General features: G+C 39.7%; 1 protein-coding gene across 5 annotated transcripts in view; it reads left to right on the top strand.

Annotated features, from left to right (window-relative positions):
- The window catches only part of SUCLG2 (succinate-CoA ligase GDP-forming subunit beta), a 336,565-nt gene that overhangs the window by 79,285 nt on the left and 234,361 nt on the right, over positions 1-22,919 (top strand). For all 5 annotated transcript variants that reach the window (XM_064275024.1, XM_010590066.3, XM_064275025.1 and 2 more), the window contains exon 2: positions 2,439-2,580. In XM_064275024.1, the coding sequence (XP_064131094.1) occupies positions 2,439-2,580 (142 nt within the window). The remainder of the gene's footprint in view (positions 1-2,438; positions 2,581-22,919) is intronic.

The following is a 22,919-nucleotide window of genomic DNA, read 5'->3' on the forward strand; positions in this document are numbered from 1 at the left end:
ATTGATGTATCTTAGATGGCCACTTGCTAGCGTTTTAAGACCCCAGAAACCACTCTCCAAAGTGGGATGCAGAATGTTTTCTTAATAGACTTTATTATGCCAATTGACTTAGATGTCCCCTGAAACCATGGTCCTCAAACCTCCGCCCCTGCTACACTGGCCTTCGAAGTACTCAGTTTATTCAGGAAACTTCTTTGCTTTTGGTTTAGTCCAGTTGTGCTGACCTTTCCTGTATTGTGTGTTGTCTTTCCCTTCATCTACTATCTAATTAGTGAAAACGCCTCTCCGTCCCTCCCTCCCTGCTCTTGTAAACATCAAAGAATATTTTCTTCTCTGTTTAAACTATTATTCGAGTTCTTATAATAGTGGTCTCATACAATATTTGACCTTTTGCAACTGACTAATTTCACTCAGTATGATGCCTTCCAGATTCCTCCATGTTATGAAATGTTTCATGGATTCATCATTGTTCTTTATCAATGTGTAGTATTCTATCGTATGAATATACCATAATTTATCCATTCATCCACTGATGGGCACCTTGGTTGCTTCTGTCTTTTTCCTATTGTAAACAATGCTGCAGTGAACATGGGTGTGCATATATCTGTTCGTATAAAAAAAAAAAATTTTTTTTTTTTTAAAAGGCTCTTATTTCTCTAGGATATATTCCAAGGAGGGGGATTGCTGGATCATACAGTAGTTCTAAATCTAGCTTTTTAAGGACACGCCAAATCGATTTCCAAAGTGGTTGTACCATTTTACATTCCCACCAGCTGGGGAACACAATTTAATCTGTGACAGGGGTATATCAGATGATCATCCACTTACCGCCAGTCTTCTGACCCAGTGGTGTGGTTGAATTTGGTTTGTTTGTGCACTGGTGACATCCTCCCTCCACCTCTTGCAAGTGTGGCTCTTTTGCATCATTACCCATGGATGAAACTAAATATGTGCATTTTTTTTTGTTCTGTTGGTTGTTTTCCTTTTAAAATTGGGATTGTTGGGTTTGATCGGGAATGGCATTGATATTACTGGATAAATTTTTTAAAAAGAATTTGTCATTTTGCCCTTTGACTATTTCCTTTCAGCACAGATAACAGCTTACTGATTTAAAAAAACCAAAACCAAAATCAAACCCGTTGCCGTTGAGTCAATTCTGACCTATAGTGACCGTACAGGACAGAGTAGAACTGCCCCATAGGGTTTGCAAGGAGTGCCTGATGGATTTGAACTGACAACCTGCTGGGTAGCAGCCGTAGCTCTTAATTACATGCTACCAGGGTTTCCAAATAGTAAACACTAAAAATCACTTCTCCTTGATACTTAAGCAAGGTCACTCTAACATAGAAGTTGCAGTTTAAGAACAAGTTTCATTAATGGTGAATCATTCAGGTTACTGCACTTAACTTTGGTTCAGGAAAGGTAATTTCATTAAATGCTTAATGACTGCCTACCTTTTGCTGTTAAGTCATTTCCGACTTACAGCGACCCTATAGGACAGAGTAGAACTGCCCCACAAGGTTTCCAAGGAGTAGCTGGTGGATTTGAACTGCCGACCTTTTGGTTAGAAACTGAGCTCTTAACCATTGTGCTAGCAGGGCTCCGTGACTGTACCTAGGCTCCGTTGAAAACTGGGGGAAAGAAATGGGTTAGTCTGTGGCCCAGCGACCTCAAAGAGTTAAAAAAAAAAACCCTGAATGCTTTCCAATGATTAACGACTGCGTTCAGTTACTAAAACAATGCTGTGAGCTTTGTTTGGTGGGGGTGGGGACTAAGCCTATGCTGTATAATAGAGTCCTGAACATTGTATTCTGTAATTTGTTTTGAAATACCTATAGACTCAAAGGAAGTTGCAAAAATAGTGCAGAGATCTGTGTACCTATCACCTAGCCTCTCCCAGTGGTGATATTTTATTTATAGCTGCAGTACAATATCAGAACCGGAAAATGACATTGATACATTGCTGTTAACTAGACTATAGACCTTACTCAGTTCTCACCATTTTGTAAGACCAGCATTCCTTTGTGTGTGTGTGTATATTTGTCCTTAGCTTTTTAAAAAAAAAATATATGCAATTTTTAAATTAAAAATTTCACAATTTTTAAATTGTGGCAAATATGTAGGTAAAAAACATTTGCCATTTCAGTGATCTTCACATTTATAGTTTAGTGACATTGGATATATTCATCATGTTGTTCAACTATCACCATTCCCAGATTTTTCCATCACCCGTGACAGAAGCTCAGTGTCCACTAAGTGTTCTTAACATTTTTTATTTAAAAAAATAGTTAAGCATTTATATAGATTTGCTTTCTTTTTGTCTCTGTAAAATCTGTTACTCATTACCATTTGAAGGTACCTATAAAACTGGCCATATAGGTTGACTTATTTTTCCTGTTATTAATAAGTGCTGTTCCCCTCTCTCCCAATTTCTCTAGACATTTCAAGTAACCTCTCGAAGATGGCTGAACCTGCAGGAATACCAGAGCAAGAAACTGATGTCTGACAATGGAGTGAAAGTTCAGAGATTCTTCGTGGCAGACACTGCGAGTGAGGCTCTCGAGGCAGCTGAGAAACTAAGTAAGCTAATTAATAACAGGCGAAAATACGCCTTCCCAAATTAGGGAATTCAGGGGTAGCAGTTTCCCACTAATTATGGAGCGTAACTAGTGAATTATACTAACAGTGGCAGTCACAGTGGAGAACTTTGAATTGAAAAAAACTGAAAAAGCCCAATTAGAAAAACATTTTACAGGAAATAGCAGCAGATGGGATGTCACTCCCTGGTCATTTTTCAGAGTTTGTTTAGTCACTGTTTAAGCCAGCTCTCTCATCTGTGGTTCAGTGGCTGGAAGAAATACTGTTAAAGGATGTAGAGTGTCAATGGCAAGCCCATTGTAGGATAACTCAGGCCAGAGATTTGGCTTTCTTCTTTTAGCCTTGTAGAATATGGTGAGAGTTCTCTTTGAGTGCCTGGAGGAGCGTGCGTTTTAAAGTGAAGAGGAGTTTGATTCAGTGTTTTGCCCTCCCATTTACCAGCTCCGTAACTTTGCATAAGTGCCTTCTTTCTCCAGCTCAGCTTCCTTATCTGTAGATCAAGACTAATAGTGTTTATCTCCCAGCCTGTTGTGAGTCTTCAGCGGAGAGTGTACACATGTAAACTACCTGCTACATGGTTGAAAATCTAGCCAATTTCCTTAGTTATAGATTGAAAAATTAGAATTTGGGTCCTGCTCTCTGTTTTTCAGTTAGCATTGCTCTGCTGGCACACAGAGTCTCTTGTCAGTCTGGATCAGCACTGTCCAATATGTGAGCCACATTTGTATTTTTAAATTTTCTAATAGTCACTTTAGGAAAAGTAAAAAGAAACAAGTGAAATTAATTTTAACAGTTTTATTTTCCCTAACATCCAAAATATCATTTCAGCATGTACTTAATGTAAAAAAAAAAAATAAATAAATCGATGGACTTTTACATTCTTTTTTTGGTGCTACGTCTTTGCAAATCTAGTTGGTATTTCACATCTCCAGCACATTTCAGTTCAGACTAGCCACATTTCAGGTGCCCAGTAGCCACGTGTCGTTGGTGGCTACCATACCGGATAGCGTAGATCTGATTTGGAATGATTTGCCTGCTTCACCTGCAACAATGGAAGCAGTTATTTACCAATGAAGACAAAGAATAGAGTATCGGTGAATCTGTGCCGCATAGGAGCTGAAGCAAAGTTGGTAGTACAAGATAGATGCTGACTCCATTTTTCAATTTTCTCCTCTTTTAAGACTAAGTGCTTAGGTATTTCATCTAATAGTTGTTCTTCCTTTATCTCCCTTTCAGAGTTCTCCAAGATGCTAACGTACCAGATCCTTTCCATGTTCTGTCATTTTAAATGTGTATTTATTTTTTTCTTCCATGGATATTTATTGAGCACCAGGCATGTATTAGGCAGTGCAGATATGGCAGACCCTCTTTTTAGAACAGACATTCCAGAAATAAATTAATTTGTAATTACTTTTTAGATGCTAAATGTAGAGATTTTAAGAAATGAAAATCTATCAAAATTGGTTTAAATGGTGAGAGAAAACAGTAAAATTAGACCTAAACCTGGGTGAGAGCTCCTCAGTGAGCCAAGGTAATAGATTCAGAAAAGGTTAGTGTTCTGATCTTTTTACAGGATACTCCCGTGGTTTGGGGACTAGGAAATGAGAGCAAAGAAATGTAAAGTTCAAGTTGGTCTTTGATCTTCATTTTCCCCATTTTTTTCTTAAATGCTATGAAACAGTAGTATTTCAGGTGTCAGGGTCTATTTTAAGGGGATTCTGGAAGCAGCTGGATACCCCCCTTAGGCATTGCACAGGTAAGAGGATTTGTCTTTCAGATTTTTCCATGGAGATTTGAATTAATTGGCTTCTTAGTCGTGTTTGTTTTGTCAGCATTTACTTAGCTATCCCTTTGGGGCAGGGTCGTGTACCATGCTTGTAAGGTAGAATTTTTGCTTTAAAGGAATTAGTAAGGTGAATTTTACATGCTGGGTTGTGGTGGAAGAAAAGAGACAGAAAATAAAACAAATTTAAGTTAAAAAAAATTAAAATTAAATGAAAAATTTTGGTTATTGAGGAGTAGTTTGAAGAAAGTCAAACTGGATAATGGGAGTGGAACGACGCGGTTGTGTGTATGTCTGCCTGTGCGTGCCCGAGATGCTCCTGTAGGTGGTGTGCTACGGGAGACCTCTCTGACCCTGCTTAGAGCTAAAGGAGGTTTTGGAAAACTAATCACCTCACTTGATGAATGAATGAGTAATCCTTCCCTTAAACTGTGAGTAGTATTGGTTTCCCTTGTTGAATAGACAGTTTGGAACTGGGGGGAATTTATGGTATTGGAAGGGGGGGTGATACCAAGTCTAGTTAGTTAACAATGAAATGAGATGGTAGTAAGTAGAGAAGGCAATGTGTGTGTCAGTGATACTGCCTGGGGAGAGCAAAACAAGAGGAATCTGGCAAAACTTCACAGTGTTTATGTTCTTGTCACTACAAGATTGACAAGAACCAAAAGCACAACTGGAATTTTACCAGATAGATTTGAAGTTAAGGTTAAAGCTGAATTACATATACATCTTCCTGATTTTCCTGAAAATGGGACCTCCAACTTAAAATTAAGATATTATAACGGGAAAAAATTACATAGACGGATAATGAGCCTGACATGCAGAAAGTCTGATATAAGATTTTGTTGCTGTCATCGTCATCATCATCATCATCATCAGTAGTGTCTAATTCCAGATGGCTCACTGCTGTCATGATTCAAATTTATAGATGGTTCGAGACATATGATAGTATCTGTCAACCGTATGTTAGCCGGGTTCCTTTTTCAATTTGAGAAGTTTGTAAACAATCAAAATATATTTGCTTACCTTTTTACATTATTCATATTTAAACGTGTTTTGAACTGAAGTGACACTTTATAAAATATTTTGAAAATAAATGTTGATATTAGCCATGCGTGTGATTGCCAGTGTGATCTCTGTGTGGAGTATTTTACAAATCTGTTTCTTGTGTTTTAACCCGCATTCCTGGTTGTCTGTTGCCATCTGCTCGTGGGTGTCCTTGGCTCTCCTTGCCCAAGTGCAACTTCTGGGTTGCTCCAAATCTCCTTTCCCTGTTATCTCCCCTCGTCACCCAGCTGTGATACCTCCACATCATCTTTAATGTCTCTTATGTCTATCGTATTTAATCAGTCACCACATTTGGCCATTTTTCGTGCAGCATTATTTTTTACAAGCCAGGATACAGGCAAGATGAGGTTAAAAAACTTGGCAAGGTTCTACAGCTAACAGTCGACAAAGACGGGATTTGAACCCAGCCATATTAGATTTAATCTCATCCCCAAGTGCTTTTTCTCTTTACTAACTTGATGATGATATTCTTGGGAGATTTTTATGTGTGGGTCAGCATTTTTAAGATGGAAAATGCGTATTAATAAAATTAGAAGATTGAATTAAAACTAGATGTGGCAGGTTCTAAGACACAATTTATAGGAACTGTGTAATCTGCAGATATTTTCTTAATGATTCATTTTGTTGTATCTCTTTGTATAGTTATGGGATCTCTTTGAATAGTTATGGAAAGCTTGTTAATTTGTGCATTTTTTAAAAATGGTTTCAAAAGGTTTCTGAAACTCAATTTATAATGATAAGATATTAAGTGAGAGTCTCATTTTCTTGCACAGAAAATGGACTTAAATCTGATTGAGAAAGTAAATTTGGTTTGGTTTTTAATATGTGGATAATACTCATTTCTGGAGCAGTTTGTACGAGCTACCTTTTGTAAGCAAGCTTTAAGAAGGGAATTGTTTCCCTTGCCTACAATTGTCTCTGGAGGCTTATTAATTATATGCTTCTCCTCTTACAGGTAAAAATTAATGTATATAATCAACAGATAATTATGGAACACCTACTATGTGTACAACTAATTTTTGCATTGCCTTTTCAGTCCTCTTTAAAGGTGAATGAATGTGCTTCTCTCATAATTCAAAAGGCCTGTTTTAAAAGAGTATTTGCGTATAAACATAGATGAAACTTACCTAGGACTACTTACCTTTTAGTTTTTGAATCTCTACAACAATTTATTAATTATTCTATTCATGTTGACATGAGAATCTCAACATTTGATTAAGCAGGAATATTGTATTTCAGAAAGTCACAGTTTTTTTTTTTTTTTTACCAGAAAGAAAATTGAAATATGAATGGAGAAATTAATCTTCTCTGAGCTAATGACATGCATCCTAAAATGGAGATGAGGAGTTTTTATTGAACTTGGGCAGATTTGAATTGCTTTCAGCTACATGTTTCCATCCGTCAATATGATAACTTATTCTTTTCGTTTTATATAATCACATCCTAAAGCCTGAAAAATTGCTTACACCGTTAAGGGATTGTATTTTATGTGAAAAGAGAACTACTGCCCATTGAATACGGATTGACATGTACTATTAATCCTACAGGCAGTTAAATACATTGCAAGCCTCCTTGATTGTTGTGGCTTTGTCGTATCCCATTATGTGGTTAGCATCTTGCATAAAGATCTTGTATCCTTTGTGTTGAGATGATGGTCATCATTGTCTTACAATGGCAGGCAAGGATAACATTGACTTTTGTGTAATAAATCATTCTACCAACATATCAGCTGCCCAGTATTTTGAATGTGGAGCCAGTAATGCAAAGAAGCAAGAATAATGGTAAATTCGGTCTATCAGAGGTTGAAGAAATGTGTGCTTTTTAGGAATAATAGTGTCCTCACCAGTTGGGAGTTCCTGTGGTATCATTTGACTGTTCCTGGCTGCTGCTAGATTCCTTTGATTCCATCATATTTTCTGGACCTGATTTCTCTAGCCTTTTGTGTGGTTTTGTGAGCCACCCAGTACCTTTTCTGTCACTTGTTAGGTTAGGTGCAGTTTGAGTCAATTTTGACAGAGTAGAACTGCCCCATAGGGTTTTTTTCTCTGTAATCTTTATGGAAGAAGATCGCCAGGTTTTTCTCTCACCGAGTTGCTGGGTGAATTTGAACCACCAAATTTTTGTTTACAAGCTGAGCACTTAACCGTTTGCATCACCAAGGGACTCCTGGTACCTAATGGTGCTGTTAGGTTCTGTTGAGTTGCTTTCCACTCATAGCAACCCCATGTGACTGGGTAGAACCACCCATAGGGTTTTCTAGGTTGTAATCTTTATGAGAGCGGATTGCCAGGTCTTTCTCCTGCAAAGCCGCTAGGTAGGTTCGAATTACCAACCTTTCAGTTAACGGCAGAGTGCTTAACAGTTTGAGCCACTAGGGCCCCTTTTCTGTCATTTACTTCATGCTAATTTCAGCTAGTTAATTTCTGTTGCTTGCAGCCAAGAACTTTGACTTATCCAGACAGAAAGTATGTATCATAGGTTTTGAGAGACAGTAAAAAAAAAAAACCAAAAACCAAATCCATTGCCATCAAGTCGATTCCGACCCATAGTGACCCTATAGGACAGAGTAGAACTGCCCCACATGGTTTCAAAGGAGCACCTGGTGGATTTGAACTGCCAACCTTTTGATTAGCAGCCATACCTCTTAACCACTATGCCACCAGGGTCAATAAATATTGTCATTCAGAAAAATTTCACTAATGTTCACTTGCTAATGCTCCTTCAAAAGAGCACCTGCATTGAAATTAATGGTCTTCCATAACTGTATACCCTGGTGGCATAGTTCTACCCTGTCCTATAGGGTCACTACGAGTCAGAATTGACTCGATGGCAACAGGCTTTTTTTTTTTTTTTTAAATAACTGTAATTATAAAGAGGATCCCATTGAACAAATTGTAGCCTTCAGTAATATTTCCTGTTGTACATATTTTTGCAGAGAGATTCCCTTCCCTTTTATAAAATGTTCTTTTCTTTTCTTCCTGACTCTGCAAATACAAATAGGCGCTTCTTTGGTCGTCGTCTTAGAATTTCTCTGTGTTCGAATCTTTTCCCTAATTGTCTTGGAGTGTTCTCTGAATAGAAGTAGCAGGGGGCCTACAGAGTGCAGGGCAAGATCAAGGTAGGTTGTGGGTAGGCAGGTTTTCTGGAAGTGCAGATGTATTTTCCTTTCAGGTTTCCATAGAAACGGATGAGAATGGGGCTTTGAAAGGCAATGCCTCAACTTGAATTTTGGCGATATAATAAAACAAGGATGAGTTTTTCTCGTTTTTTAACCAATAAAAAGAATAGTAGTGGCATTAGCCTTTGGGCCCTTGCCATGTGCCTGGCATTATTCGAAGCATTTTATAAGTATTATCTCATGTAATCCTCATTTAAACCGAAGGGAAAGGCTTTTCTTTAAGGACTGGTTGAGAATATCACCAGGTCTCTGCAAGCCCACGATTGTGTATCCACGGTAACTGACATAATTTCACTTTCTGGCTTTTCAGTGTATCATTTATGGACTTACTAACTTGTTTTTGAAATAGAACATGTAAGTTGTTTTTGAAATATAACATGTAAGTTATATTTCCACGTGGTATTATTTGCCAGAACTTTCCCATGAATTAGTTTTCTCTGGGGTTTTTGGCTTACCCCAGGTTATGATTTGGGAGTTCTGAATGTCCAGAGGGCACCTTATGGGATGGAAAATGCAGAAAAACCATTGTCTGGGGGTAAATGGGCATAGGAGCCAGCTCCTTTTCATCCCTAGGTCTGGTTACCTGGCCTTTAAAAAGGAAAAAACCCTTAGGTATCATGAGATACATGTTTTATGATTATCAGAGGAATGTCCTTCTTATTTCGATTTTGGCAAACACAGAAAAGGATAGAGAAGTAAAATCCTCCTCCAATCCTATTAATGAGGGGTAACCTGTGTTAACATTAACATATTTCCCTTCATTCATTCATTCATTTTATAATATTGACTTATATATGTGTTTAAATAAATATGACCGAATGAATTTCTTTATAAGTTCAGGAAATTATGCATGCAGTTTTGTATCCAGCTTTTAAAATTTCACATTGTAACTTGAGCATTACCCAAATACTAAATTTTCTGCCCAAATATTGTTTTAATTAGGCCCAGATGGCACAGTGGTTAAAATGCTTGGCTGTTAACCAAAAGAATGGTGGTTCAAACCCACTCGCCACTCCTCAGGAGACAGATGTGGCGGTCTGTTTCTGTAAGATTACGGCCAAGGAAACCCGGTGGAGTTCTGCTCTGTCCTGACTCGAATGCAGTGGGTTCTGGCATAGTAATCCCTAGATCGATGGAATTTTTTTTTCTGTATTGACATATGGAATAATGCTAATTGTTGTTATATGTAAACCACCCAATTCTCAGTAGCTAAATACAGCGAAGCCCATGAGAGCGAGAACTTGATGGGCCTGCCTTGTTTTTCTGAGTCTAACAAGCTTTCCACCTTTGACAAATGCAGTCTTAACCACATTTTTATTGCTCTCTATCAGTAGAAAGTATTTCAGTTTTCCTTTTCCGACAGGTTTTCGCTTTACACGGGTACCAGCTTTCATAGCTTTTACCATGTAGTAAAAAAGTTATTTCTTATTCACATACAAGTCCAATGTGGTGTTCTTGGTCCACCTCTAAGTGGTGACCCAGGAACCCAGACCCTTTTTGTCATTCTGCCATCTTCATCATGGCTCCCAAAGATGGCATGGGCATAGTCTCTATTCCAGCCACTCAAAAAAGAAGGGCGTGAAGGGTTGCTTGTGGAGATCTGCAAGGACCACATCACTCAGCTCACATTCTGTTGGCTAGGACTTATCAGGTCACAATTAATGGCAAGGGAGGTTGGGAAGTAGAGTCTCAACATGTGTGTTGGAAGAAGAGGAAATGGCTTTGGTGATCATGTAGTAGCCTCTGCTGTTGGTAGCATTTAGAATTTTGGGAAAATTTGTTTTTTTTGCATTGTGGCTTAGAAAGAGCATGAGCTTTACAGTCAGAGCAGAGCTCTCAGTCCAGCTCCACTTTGACTGATTACTGTAAGCCACAATTGACTTGACTGTAAAATTGGGAATAATAATACATTAAGGAACGATTCAGATAAAAAAGACAAACATAGCACACGCCTCTTACAAGCCACTTTTTTTCTTCCTTTTCTTGACTGAACTGAGAGAATGTTTCCAGCCATCATAAAAGGAATATAATAATGGCTATTAAAAACATCAGCAGTGGATAAAAAAGAAAACTGTTCAAGCTCTCACAGTAACACTCAAGTGCTAAACTATTTTTGGTGTATAGCTCCTCAGATGATTTGATAATGAATATATTATTACTCAGATGCTGTTGGTTGATGTTTTCTAGGGAGATGGCAGCATATGAAGTCAAAAGTTGCATAGTTTTGAAAGAAAATGAAAATTATTTTTCCTTGACATTGCAACAGAATAAATATTACCTGAGGAATTAGGCTTTTAAGATGCTACGCTGTTCCCCAAGGTGGCTGTTACAGCAGTAGGCAGTGTTTAACAGATGTTCATAAATAGTACTAAGGCTTGAGTTTTCTAGGTTACCTAAAAAAAAAAAAGATCAGAAAATGAATTGAGAAGATTTAAAAAAATATATATTGCTTGATTTACCTTAGGATGAAAACCAGATGAGTAAACAAGCTATTTCAATTATGTTTTGCTTTGCTTTTTTTCTTTCATTCAACGTGGAACAAGCTAAGGGATTTGGGAGCCTGTTGTTTCTTTCAAATTAAATGTTAAGTATTAGAATTTTTTTTTTTTTTGTCTTCAGGCTTTTATTTGAATGAATATACCAGTTGCATCGGGTGGGGAAAAGGAAGCAGATGGGATGTGGATAACAGGGGAAAAATAACAGCACTAAAAGTATTTGATGTGCAAAAATCAAACTGTTCCTAGCATACTCAGGTGCTAGATATAATGCTGAAAAACAACTTTACCTAAGTGTGTATTTTCTTTATAAATCACCTGTACATTGGCATTATAAACATGAGAAAATTGAGATCCCTTTCTGACATTCCTCCTGCTCCGAGTTCTTCACTACTCGTCTCCCTTTACTGGGTTCAGTTTAAACTCACTGTAGCGTCCGTGGCCAGCTGTGCGTGACACAGCCACAGCCTGCCTTTCCTGCATTGTCTCCCCTTGGTGCTTGCTTCTCAGTGTGTGGCCACACCAGTAGTGTCCACCCTGCCTTTGTCCATGTTCTTTCTTCCACGGAGTACTGTCTTAACAGAGTGGAGGTGACTGTGGAATTGGCCTTGGATTCAGTTCTGGCGTCTGTCACATGTTAGCTATATGATGCTGGGCAAGTTTCTTAACCTCTAAAGTCCCAACTTTCCCCATCTGTAAAACGAGCCTAGTAATAATATTTCTGGAGTCCAGGGTGGTACATATGGTTAACATACTTGGCTGCTTACCTAAAGTTTGGAGGTTCAAGTCCACCCCAAGGCACCTTGGGAGAAAGGCCTGGTGATCTACCTCTGAAAAGTCAGTCATTGAAAACCTTACGGAGCACATGCCTGTTCAGACACCCATGGGGCACCGTGAGTTTTAATCGACTCAACAGCAAATGGTTTTTTAGTAATACTCCCTAGGGGAGTCGTGAGGGTGAAATGAGGTCATGCATGTGGAAGGTTTAGCATAGTTGTGTGCCAAGATCGTCATTCTTAGCACCCATCTGTCCTGGCCCAGCTTCAGCATCACCTACTCAGTGACATCTTCTGGGAGACACTGTGAGGTGGTGGTTAAGAAGGTGGGTTCGGGAGTCAACTGCTTTGGTTTAAAGGCTAGCTTCACCCTTGACTGGCTGGGCTTTAAATTTTTCTTGGGGTCCCTTTCCTTATCTGTACAGTACAGGTCTAACGCTGTGTCTGACTTACAGGAAGCGTAAGGAGATGTTGTCATTCTATCGCCTTGGTTTCTGTTGTTACTGAAGTGGTGTAGTCCACGTCACGGTGTCCGCAGGATGGGATTGGGGCGGGGGGGGGGGCGTAATTTAACCTGTGGCGTCTGTATCCCAGGAAGAAGTAGTGCCTTCCTTATGACATAGTTGTGGGCTAACCTCTCACATGATACTTTTCATACAAAAAAACAGATTTTATGTGTTCCCATAAACCATGACAGGAGGTTTTATGATTCATCTGACTTTTAAAGTTTTCATAAATGACTCTCAGCATAAGTGACCATCCCTATTGGTTTGTCTGGGACAGTCTTGGATGCATCACTTATTCTAGAAATTGTTATTAATAGTAATCTCTTCCAAAACTGTCTCAGTTTAAACAGTAAAATGTGTGGTCACCTTATTTGAAGAGTAACTTTAAGAATGACGCCTTGATAACAGCTGTCCTTAACATGAAGCCTGCTTGTAGGAAGGAGTGTGATTTTTTTTGTGTTGTCTCATTAATTCATGCAACTTTTAAATGAGGGTTGAAAAGAAGAAGAAAAGGCCTTCCTGACACTTCAGCGATGGCTGCTGGGTGGGGTACAGAGACAGTTGGGTAGGACAAGGTTTGACCCCCCAGTCTAGGACTAAGACCGTTTCTCACTCATTTTGGCATGTCTGGCACCTTGAACATAGTAGGACTTCAATAAATGGTTACTGAATAGAAAAATGAGAGAACAGCCATAGCAAGGAACCCTCCATCCGGGTTAAAAGTTGCCCATCGGGACTTCTTAATGTCCACACTGAGTGGATTTTCTCTGATGTTATTACATCATTTCCTTAAGGTAGATTTAAGGAAGTAGGTAAAACCAAGGGAACAGCAGCCCCAGGGGTGATGACAGGAAATTGGGAAGGTGTGAAAGGAGACATCAGCTTGGCAACCTTGTTGCCAGCTTTGTGACTGAATTTGGTCCTTGCTTCTCTTCAGGCTGGTCCTCCTGTCTGAATGCCACAAAACAGCCTTGGGAAAAAGGCTGGGATGGCCAGGTCTTCTGATGCTGCCAGGAACAAATCTACTTAGACAAAGACAGCTTCATTTTCTTCCAAATTCCCTATTCCTCCTGGAAAAAAAATAATATATATATATATATCTATGCTACAGTGTTAGAAAGCAGCTCCCCACCCTTGCCGAAGGATTGTGTGTGTTATGTCCTGATAAAATGAGAGAGGAGGCCAGAAGGAAACCGTATAAAGGCTCCGAAGTGCCTGGGATTTAAGGAATGTTTTCCTTTTGTTAGTTGCTGTTGAGATGATTCTGACTCATGGTGACCCCGTGTTACAAATTAGAACTGCTCCATAGGGTTTTCTGGACTGTAATCTTTACAGAAGCAGATATTTAGACTTAGCTCCTATGATACTGTTGGGTGGGTTCAAACTGCCAATTTAGGTTAGCAATCAAATGCAAACCATTTGTGCCACCTGGGAACCTTAATCTTTTTTTCTGTGACATTAATTCATTTAATTATTGAATACCTAAAATAAGCCCAGCAGTGAGCTTGTTTGTATATAAGGATGACTAAGGATGATTGGTGCTTCAAAGATGTTCAGTACCTAATAGAGAGACTGATGTATAAATACACAGGAATACAAAGTGGTCATTCGGATGGTAGAGGTCTGCCCAGGTGTTATGGGCATACGGGGGCTAAGGGCCGCCAGTCTCATTGTGGGTGGTTGGTGGTCAGTGAAGGCTTCCTGGAAGAGGAGAAAATTACATTCCATTTCTGGCTTATCATTAAATCTAATATAACTAATGCTCTAACCCTAAAAACCTGGGCTTTATTTTTTTTCTCTTTGGGTTTCATCATATTTATCTCTCAGAATGATTGGCAAGAAATTGGCAATATACACTTTGAAGAGAGAAAAGTCGTAATCTTGATCACTTTATTATTTGTGTGTACTATTTATTTCTCAAGGTGGTTAACTCATAGTATTGTGGGAAAGACTGAGGGACATGTAGCTGGCTGCCTTCCAAGATAGGATCCTGTGGACAACCTCAGGTGACAGTACTTTGAGTAAACCCCGGATGTTTCTCGGCTTTGTAGGTCAGGAAACTTTTGGTGCTTATCGCTGAGCTTATATGACTAAGGAAGCTGGGAACTCACCAACCAAACTTTAGAGAATGATATATAAACCACAATGCCAGTGGGCATATTTATAAAAGGAAGTATTTTTCCCATGCCTGGAATGGTCATATCTTCTGTCATGCCTCAGAAGACAACTTCAACTTGTTTAACTGTTACACAACTTTTTACCTTTTTGAAGAAAAAGAACACATTTCAAACAAAGCTTAAGCTTTCATTTACTCATGCAGTGAACACCTACTTACTGGGCGTGTTGTTGTTGTTGCCTCCGAGTCAGTTCTGACTCTTGGTGACCCCATGTGTCAGAGTAGAACAGCTTCATGGGGTTTTCAAGGCCGTGACCTTTCAGAAGCAGATCACCGGGACTTACCTCCAAGGCATCTCTGAGTGGGTTTGAGCTGCCAACCTTTTGGTTAGTAGTCGAGTGCTTACCTGTTTGCATCATTCCTAGTTGGTAGAAAATACAATGGCTAGTATTTCTTGAAGGAACCCTGGTGGCGCGGTGGGTAAATATTCGGTCCGAACCTACCAGCTACTCTACTCGAGAAAGATGTGGCAGTCTGCTTCAATAAAGACTACAGCCTAGGAAACCCCATAGGGCAGTTCTGCTATGTCCTGTAGGGTCGCTATGAGTTGGAAAGACTCAACGGCACATGACAGCAACAAAACATTTCTTGAGAATTTAGTATATACTTAATAACCTCTGTACTAAATGCTTTCATTGTCTCATTGAATCCGTATGAGACCTTGCTGAGTTATGTCATCACCTTCATCCCTAGTTTGTAGAAGAATGCTCTGAGAAGCCCAAGCATTTTGAACCCTGAGCCTGAACCCTCAATAACTACAATATGGGGTTCCTCAAACTGTAGGTGAAATGGAGCCCCTCTGAGTGACAGAAAAGCGTGGTGCCCAGAGCCCTGCTCACGAGGTTGCTTGCGTTCACCCAGGGTGTCTGATCTGTCTCTCCTGTACCTCATATTCCTTGAAGCCTAGCCCAAAACACCCAGGATTGGACAGGCTACCCAGAAAGCCCTCCCTCCCTTCCTTCTTGAGTGCTGACGGATACCTTGTGTCTTCTACTCCCAAAACCAAAAACCTGTTGCCTCTGAGTCGATCCTGACTCATAGTGACCCTATATGACAGAGTAAAACTGCCCCAGCGGGCTTTCAAAGAGCAGCTGGTAGATTTGAACTGTCGACCTTTTGGTTAGCAGCTGAGCTCTTAACCACTGCGCCACCAGGGCTCCCTCAACTCTTGGGTTAATTTTATTAGTCAAAACCCTCAGGAGTCTTGGCACCTTCCCCTCCCCTGCTGTGACTACTGCAAGCAGCACCCATTAGCTGAACATGGGAAGGAACTCTCAATATATAGAGGAATTCTCAATATAGAAACACATCCGCTGTCACGATTCACTGCCTTTTAACTTCACAGTGGTTGGAGTTTAAAGGGGTCTTTTGTGAACATTGAAATCCCTGACGAAGGTGGATTGCTAGAATTTTCCACTTGACTGGTAGTATGGAACTATAACTAACGATAGAGAATGATCCTTTCATTGCTCCTGTTTTAACTTCTGTAGCTAAGGGCCTGCAATTTCATAGCAAGCCAAACAACTTTTTATTTTTTCAGCTTCCTTTGACTTAAGCAAAGCGGTTTCGGCGACAGCGGAATTGTTACTAGAGTCTGAGATTGAGGTTCTGTTTTATTTGGAAGGAGCGATACAACTAAAAGTCTGGAATAATTCTGTTTTTAGTAAGCTAATGTCTAGCAAACATTGTTTTCATTGAATTGCTTTTGAACTTTTAAACAGTATCAATGATTGATAAACACTGAAATGTAGCTCTACTATCTTATCGTTTTTCACTTTCTGTTCTCAGTAAGAAAAGTGAGTGATTTTATACATTACAGACCAAGAGGGTACCAGATTAGCAGATTTTCTGAACAGTTGGGCACCATTCAGTTGACATCCAAAGATCTTAATTTCATTATTGTGTTCATTTGTTTGTTCAGAATATATTTTGAATATTTGAGTTGGGTAGGGATGCAGAGTATAAACAAGCCAGTTAACAAATAAATTACAAAGTGTGAAAAGTGCTACGACAGAAGTAAACAAGTCCCATGGTAAAGTCATGGAAGGGTTTGGATGGTCAAGGAAGACACTCTGAAGAGGTTATTTTAAATCAACATGTCAGGGATGACAAAGAGCCAGCCATGAGAAGAACTCAGAGGAAAGTGTTCCAGGCAGAGGTGATAGGAGGGACAGGGGCCCTGAACTGGAAACACCTTGATCAATTTGAGAAACAGAAAGCAGGCCAGGGAGATTGAAGTTTAGAGGGAGAAGGCAATGAGGTGAGGTCTGAGAGGTAGACAAGAGCCCAGATAATGCAAGGCTTTGTAGGCCTAGGTAAGTATTTTTGTTTTGATTCTAAGTCAAATGGGGAGTGTCTTATTTAGGGTTCTCTAGAGAAACAGAACCAATGAGATGTGTGTGTGTGTATGTGTGTGTATACACATTCATATATATATATACACACATACATATATATGCATACATATATACATATACGTATATACACATACATATATACACATACATGTATACACACACATATCTATACACACATATCTATACACACATACCCACAGATTTACTACAAGGGATTGGCTCACACGATTGTAATGTCAAGCAAGTTCAAAATCTGTAGGTCATGGGACAGGATTTCTGCTGGCTCCAGGGGTCATGGGGGGCTGGCAAGTCCAAGATCCATAGGTCAGGCAGCAGACTGATACTTCTGGAGACTTGTGTCCCAAGACCTGTAGGTCAGACAGCGGAAGGAGTACCGAATGGAGAGACAGAGTGAGTTCTGCCAAAAAAGCTATAGTCTGGAGGCAGACTACACCCTAAGGATACTCTTTCAAATGATTGATTGATTACATTACATTTTATTACATTATGGAATGTGATTATATTACACTACGGTACATTACATTATGGAACAGAACTAGTCTAGTATTTGACTAACCCACTGGGAACTGTAGCTTAGCCAAAATGACACATGAAATTAACCATCACAGGAAGCTACTGAAAGGTATTGACAAAACCCCTATCAGTCAGGTATCACAGCAACAATGCTAGATAAAAAAACTCTGCCAAACCTCAGTGACTCATTTGTTCTTGCTCAAATGTCTGTGTATTGGTTCATCCAGCAGGGCTCTCTGGGCTTGGCTGCAAGCTGCAGGTTGGGTACAGGTCAGCTCCATGTGTCTCTCATCCTCCTTGGGCCAGTAGGGTAGCTGGGACATAGTCTTCACAGCGAGATGGCCAGCTGTAAGCATGTTTCAAGCCTCTGCTTGCATCACATCTGCTAGCATGCCATTGGTCAAGCACGAAGTCAAGGGGACGAGGCCTGTAGTAGGAGGAACTGCAAGGTCACATGGCAGTCGGGACCAATGATTCATTTGACCACCAGCAATGACAGGATCTCACTATAGACTAAGTGACCAATCATCCCAGGGAGCCTAGGAGTGAGGCATTTTTCGGATGCAGGACTTGCAGAACTAAAACTGAGAAGGTCCCAGGCCAACTGAGATGAGTTGGCCACTTTGTTACAAATTGTGCTGTGGTTAATGAATTAACAGAGCAGGAGGAGAAGTGGGGAAATTAGGCAGTTGTGGTCTTCCAAGTGACAGAAGATGGTGGCTTGGATTAGTTTGGTAGTGATGAGCAAGTATTTGTGGCTGATAATGTGTCAGGTTTCTTACAGTTGCTAGATGTGCTCCTTAGCTCTGTAAAGCCCGACTTCCTTTTCTTCTACTCTTCTAGCTTGTGTTCTTTGGCAAATCACTTCTCTGTGCCTCAGCTTTACCATCTGCAAAAGAAACGAATAATAGTGCATGCAACAGAGTTGCTGTGAGTTTCCTTATTGTATTAATTGTAGTAATTCATGTGTTGCATTAAAAGTTATATGAGTGCCTGGAAATAATAACCACTCTTTGAAAGTTAGCTGCTTTATTATTATTACTGTCATCCTATTATTTATATGTTAAGTTTCCTAGATTTGTAGACCTGTGATACGAGACGGAACTATCTGATTGTATAGAAAATTAGAAAGCCCATGTTATGATGAACTCTAAGTGGTAATTTAATGTAGATTTCCGTTATTTATTTACTCAGTGATTTGTCATATTCTACAGTGGTTAGTGTATTCCACTTGGTGAATTTAATGCATTGCTAAAAAGGTTTTTGATCATCTAAAATGCAGCTTTTTGAATGAGTCCATCGAAACCTTATTTTTCTTTAGCTTGCATCATCAGGAGTCTGTTTTATCTTTTACTATGCCGTAGCCAGTTTACTTCTCTGCTGTCTAAGTTTTTGAGTTTCTCTTTGTTTGTCCTAACTTCCTTGTATGTTCTGTTTGTGGTCTTGATTTATTCAGTCTGTGAGGTCATCCTTTCTCTGGGATGGGAGGGAAGGCTTCTGGACAGACAGCCAGGGAGATCTAAAACAGCCCTAGGAGCATACTTCTTGTTCAGTTCATTCCAGCAGCTGATTAGAGATCAGTAAATGCACAGCACTGGTGTATATTACGTACTTTTCCTGGAAAACAGGCCTGTATTCAAAGGGCTAAATAGCAGAAGAGGCATTTTTCAGTTAGTGTGTCTCCGTGACTATAAATAATTCTAGAAAGGTTTTTTTTAAAGTTCTCTCTTTTCAAAATGTTTAAACCTTGGGCAGTCTGGTATCTTTACCTTCTGGAAAGATGTAAAAGTTTGAAGGCTAGAAAAATAATATGAATGCTTAATACTGGAAAAATAAAAAGAATAGCAAAACCTATGTAGCTCAAAAGTTTCTCAGAAGCCACAGGAGCTTTGAGACTGGTGGTGGAAACTGTAATGGTCCTCGCTTGCTGGAATACAGAGGGAGGAAGGAGGGAAGAACACAGTAGAATTTTTTTTTTTATTATTATACTTTTTGTAGATTTTTATGTATTACCCTATTTGTTCTTCCTATAATGTGGGGGCATTAGCAGACAACAGGTATTATTTCTGCCTGCTGAATGGGGAAACAGACTCAGAGAGCTTAAGGGACTTGATCAAGTTCTCACAGTGGCAAAAGACTCATGCCTCACATTTTTAGGATTGGGAGCAAGAGTATAAATAGAGGCCCACATACCATACCAAAATATAAAGTTTTAAGTCAAGCTAATACTCTGTTAAGTAGATTAACATATGTCCAAAACAGAATAATAGGTCTTATCCTTCTGCCTTCATAATGACCTGGAAGCCCTGGTTTGAATTTTCAGAGTTCTGGGCAAGAATGTACAGCACAGGGATTATCAACCCCTGGTCCATGGTTCCTCTTCTCAGCCCCAGCTCCACGCTGTATTCTCCATGTAAATGCACGCCCGGCTCTATCCACCCTCCTGCATAGCTACCTCTTGGCCTTCCCTTGAGCCTAGCAGTGTACACAGGGGGCGCTGTGCTCTTCACTTGGAAAGCCAGGACTTGAGAAGAGGCCCATGCAGGTTCTGGGCCATTTGGGCAGAGACTTCCGGTAGAATATGCACGGCAGGGGATGTTCAGGCTCTGGACAGGTCCCCTTGGCCTTCTAGATGCATCACTGTACCGCATGATTAAGTCTGATTGTGAGGTCAGTTCAGAGCCCTAGTGGCACAGTGGTTAAGTGTTCGGCTGCTAAACAAAAGAATGGCAGTTCATATTCGCCAGCCACTCCTTGGAAACCTTGTGGGGTAGTTCTACTCTGTCCTGTAGGATTGCTATGAGTTGAAATCGGCTTGATGACACAGGTTTTTTTTTTTTTTGTTTGGTGGCAGGGTATCCAAGATATACAAATTTAGTCAGTTTGGTGAAAACAATTTGTTTCTTCATTCTGCAAGTATAGATTATATACAGGTACTTGGTGCTGGAAATGTAGCTGTGATAAGATATCACTTGGAAGGGGCTTTAAATTCTAGTGGGAAGACACAGAAAATAAATTTATAAACAATTGCAAAATAATTTTGGAACGTTTCCAGTGGTGTGAGGCTGCATGGGGTGGCACAAACAGTTTGCACTTGACTGCTAACCTGAAGGTTGGTGGTTTGAACCCACCCAACAGCACCATGGAAGAAGGTCTGGTGATCTGCTTCCACGAAGACTGCAGACCAGAAAACCCTATGGAGCAGTTCTAATCTGACACACGTGTGGATGCCATGAACCCGAATTGACTTGAGGGCATCGGATTTGATTTGGATTTTTTAGATCACTGCTGTGAAGAAAATAAAAGAAGGTCATGGGATAGTGATCAGTGGGTGGGGTGGGGCTGATGGTCAGGAAAGGTGTCTGTGTGGAAGTGACCTTGATGATGTGAATGTTGAACAGCTGCAAGGAGATCTAAAGGAAGAGTGTTCCAAGCAGATAGAACGTTTGAGTAATGGCCATGAGCTTGGTGGGTTCAAGGGATAGAAGGATGCTCATGGAGGCTTGAGTGTATTTGACTGGGGAAGCAGAAGGAGATGAGGTTGGACAGACAGGCAGGGTCTAGGAGATCAGTGGGCCCTGAGAAGGGTTTGGATTTTGTCTCCATGGGGATCCACTGGAAGATTTTAAGTAGGGGAGTGATAGTAAAACTTCCTGGTGGAATTCACTACTTCACAGTTAACTCAAAGCGGCCTGTCAAAATTTTAATTATTTTGCCAGTATTAAATGAATTTTCCTGTTATGCAAATCCCGCGTCTCTTACAATAGTTGAATGTCACAGACATATTTTATGGACATTTTGAAGACTTAAACATTGGTGCTCCTGGAAAATAATGTGAAAAAAGTGACCATATATTTAGCTATCAAGTTTCAGGTCTGTTGTTGAAAATATAGAACCAGGAGAGCTCTAAGCATAAATATAGGCCTGCTCTTGGTGTTGGTTATTTCATAACTATTCCTAGACGCCAAATGTCTCCATCTTCACACGATTTATAGTAATGTAAGTAATGTGTAGGAGACTAACAAATCAGGATCTCATTTCAGATGTGTGACACTAATGTTGTGTTGACTTATTGTTTCATGTGTTAGATTCCTGATAAAATTACTAAAACACCTTCTTGAAAGACGCAACAGGAAGAAACAGTTGTGGTATCAGATATTCAGCTGTATGCACATTCTTCCTAGGAAGGGATCACTAATAAGTTCTCAATTGTGTTAAGCATATTAGATTACTTCAGTTTAGGAACACTGCAATTTAAATTTTTTTGATAGCAAAGGACTTAGAAGTAACATGATGCTTGTTAAGGGAAAACATAGACACAGACCAATTTTAGTTTTTATTTATGGTAATGACTTCTTTTTTACTATTTAAAGATATTCCCTCGATGATAACCAGATGTGTAACACAGGAGCAGCTGCATGAGATTTTCATTTTTATGCATAAAATTGGAAACCCTAGACAAGGTTTATTGTATGTTATGGAAAATGAAATGATCCTTTCCTAGTCTGAACAGCTGTGTAAAACAGAATGAGAACATCTTCTCCTGTCTCCAAGTGACCATCTGTTTTTATGGAGTTTGACAGGTAATTTATTAATTTTAAGAGGTTTGTTTTAGTGAAATTTTGGCAAATGTGCATGTAGCAGAGTTTTAAGAAAATACCATAAAGCACTGAAGTTTTTTTAGAGCCATCCTAAAGGCCTGGTAGAATCTTTAAGATTTGTTTTTCTTGTAGGATTGAAATAGTTACAGGCAGTCCCTGGGTTAGGGACAAGATCTTTTCCGAACTGTGTCTTGAAGTCAAATTTGTAGGTAAGTTGGAACAGGTGCATATGGTTCTATTTAGCCCTTAGTGCAGGAAAAGACCCCAAGCGTTTTCAGTGATTTGCAAGGTGCACACGCAGCAGGCGAAGGTGATTTTGATGAAGAATTTCTTGTAAGGGTTGGGTTCAGTTGTTTCAAAATGAGAGCAGATTGACTGCTGAGAATTTACATTTCCACCCCAGGTATACTAAATCAGAATCTACATGTTAACAAGATCCCCAAAACCAAACTCATTGCCATGGAGTCGATTCTGACTCATAGCAACCCTGTAGGACAGAGTAGAATTGCCCCATAGGGTTTCCAAGGAGTGGCTGGTGGATTCGAACTGCAGACCTTTTGGTTAGCAGCTTGAGTTCTTAAGCACTGCCCTACCAGGGCTCCATAAAATCCCCGGACAATTCTTATGTATAAATAATAATTACCTGGGGATCATGTTAAACTGTAGATTCTGGTTCAGTATATCTGGGGTAGAAATGCAAACACAAGAATCACCTGGAGATTATGTAAAACTATAGATTCTGATTCAGAATGTCTGGGGGTGGCAGTGCCAATTCTCAGCAGGAGTCGAACCAGAACAAACTGGTTTGAAGCCCTGAAATTTACATAACATTAAAGGGCAAGTACGA

Source organism: Loxodonta africana, chromosome 22, assembly GCF_030014295.1.
Source record: "Loxodonta africana isolate mLoxAfr1 chromosome 22, mLoxAfr1.hap2, whole genome shotgun sequence".
NCBI lineage: Eukaryota > Metazoa > Chordata > Mammalia > Proboscidea > Elephantidae > Loxodonta > Loxodonta africana.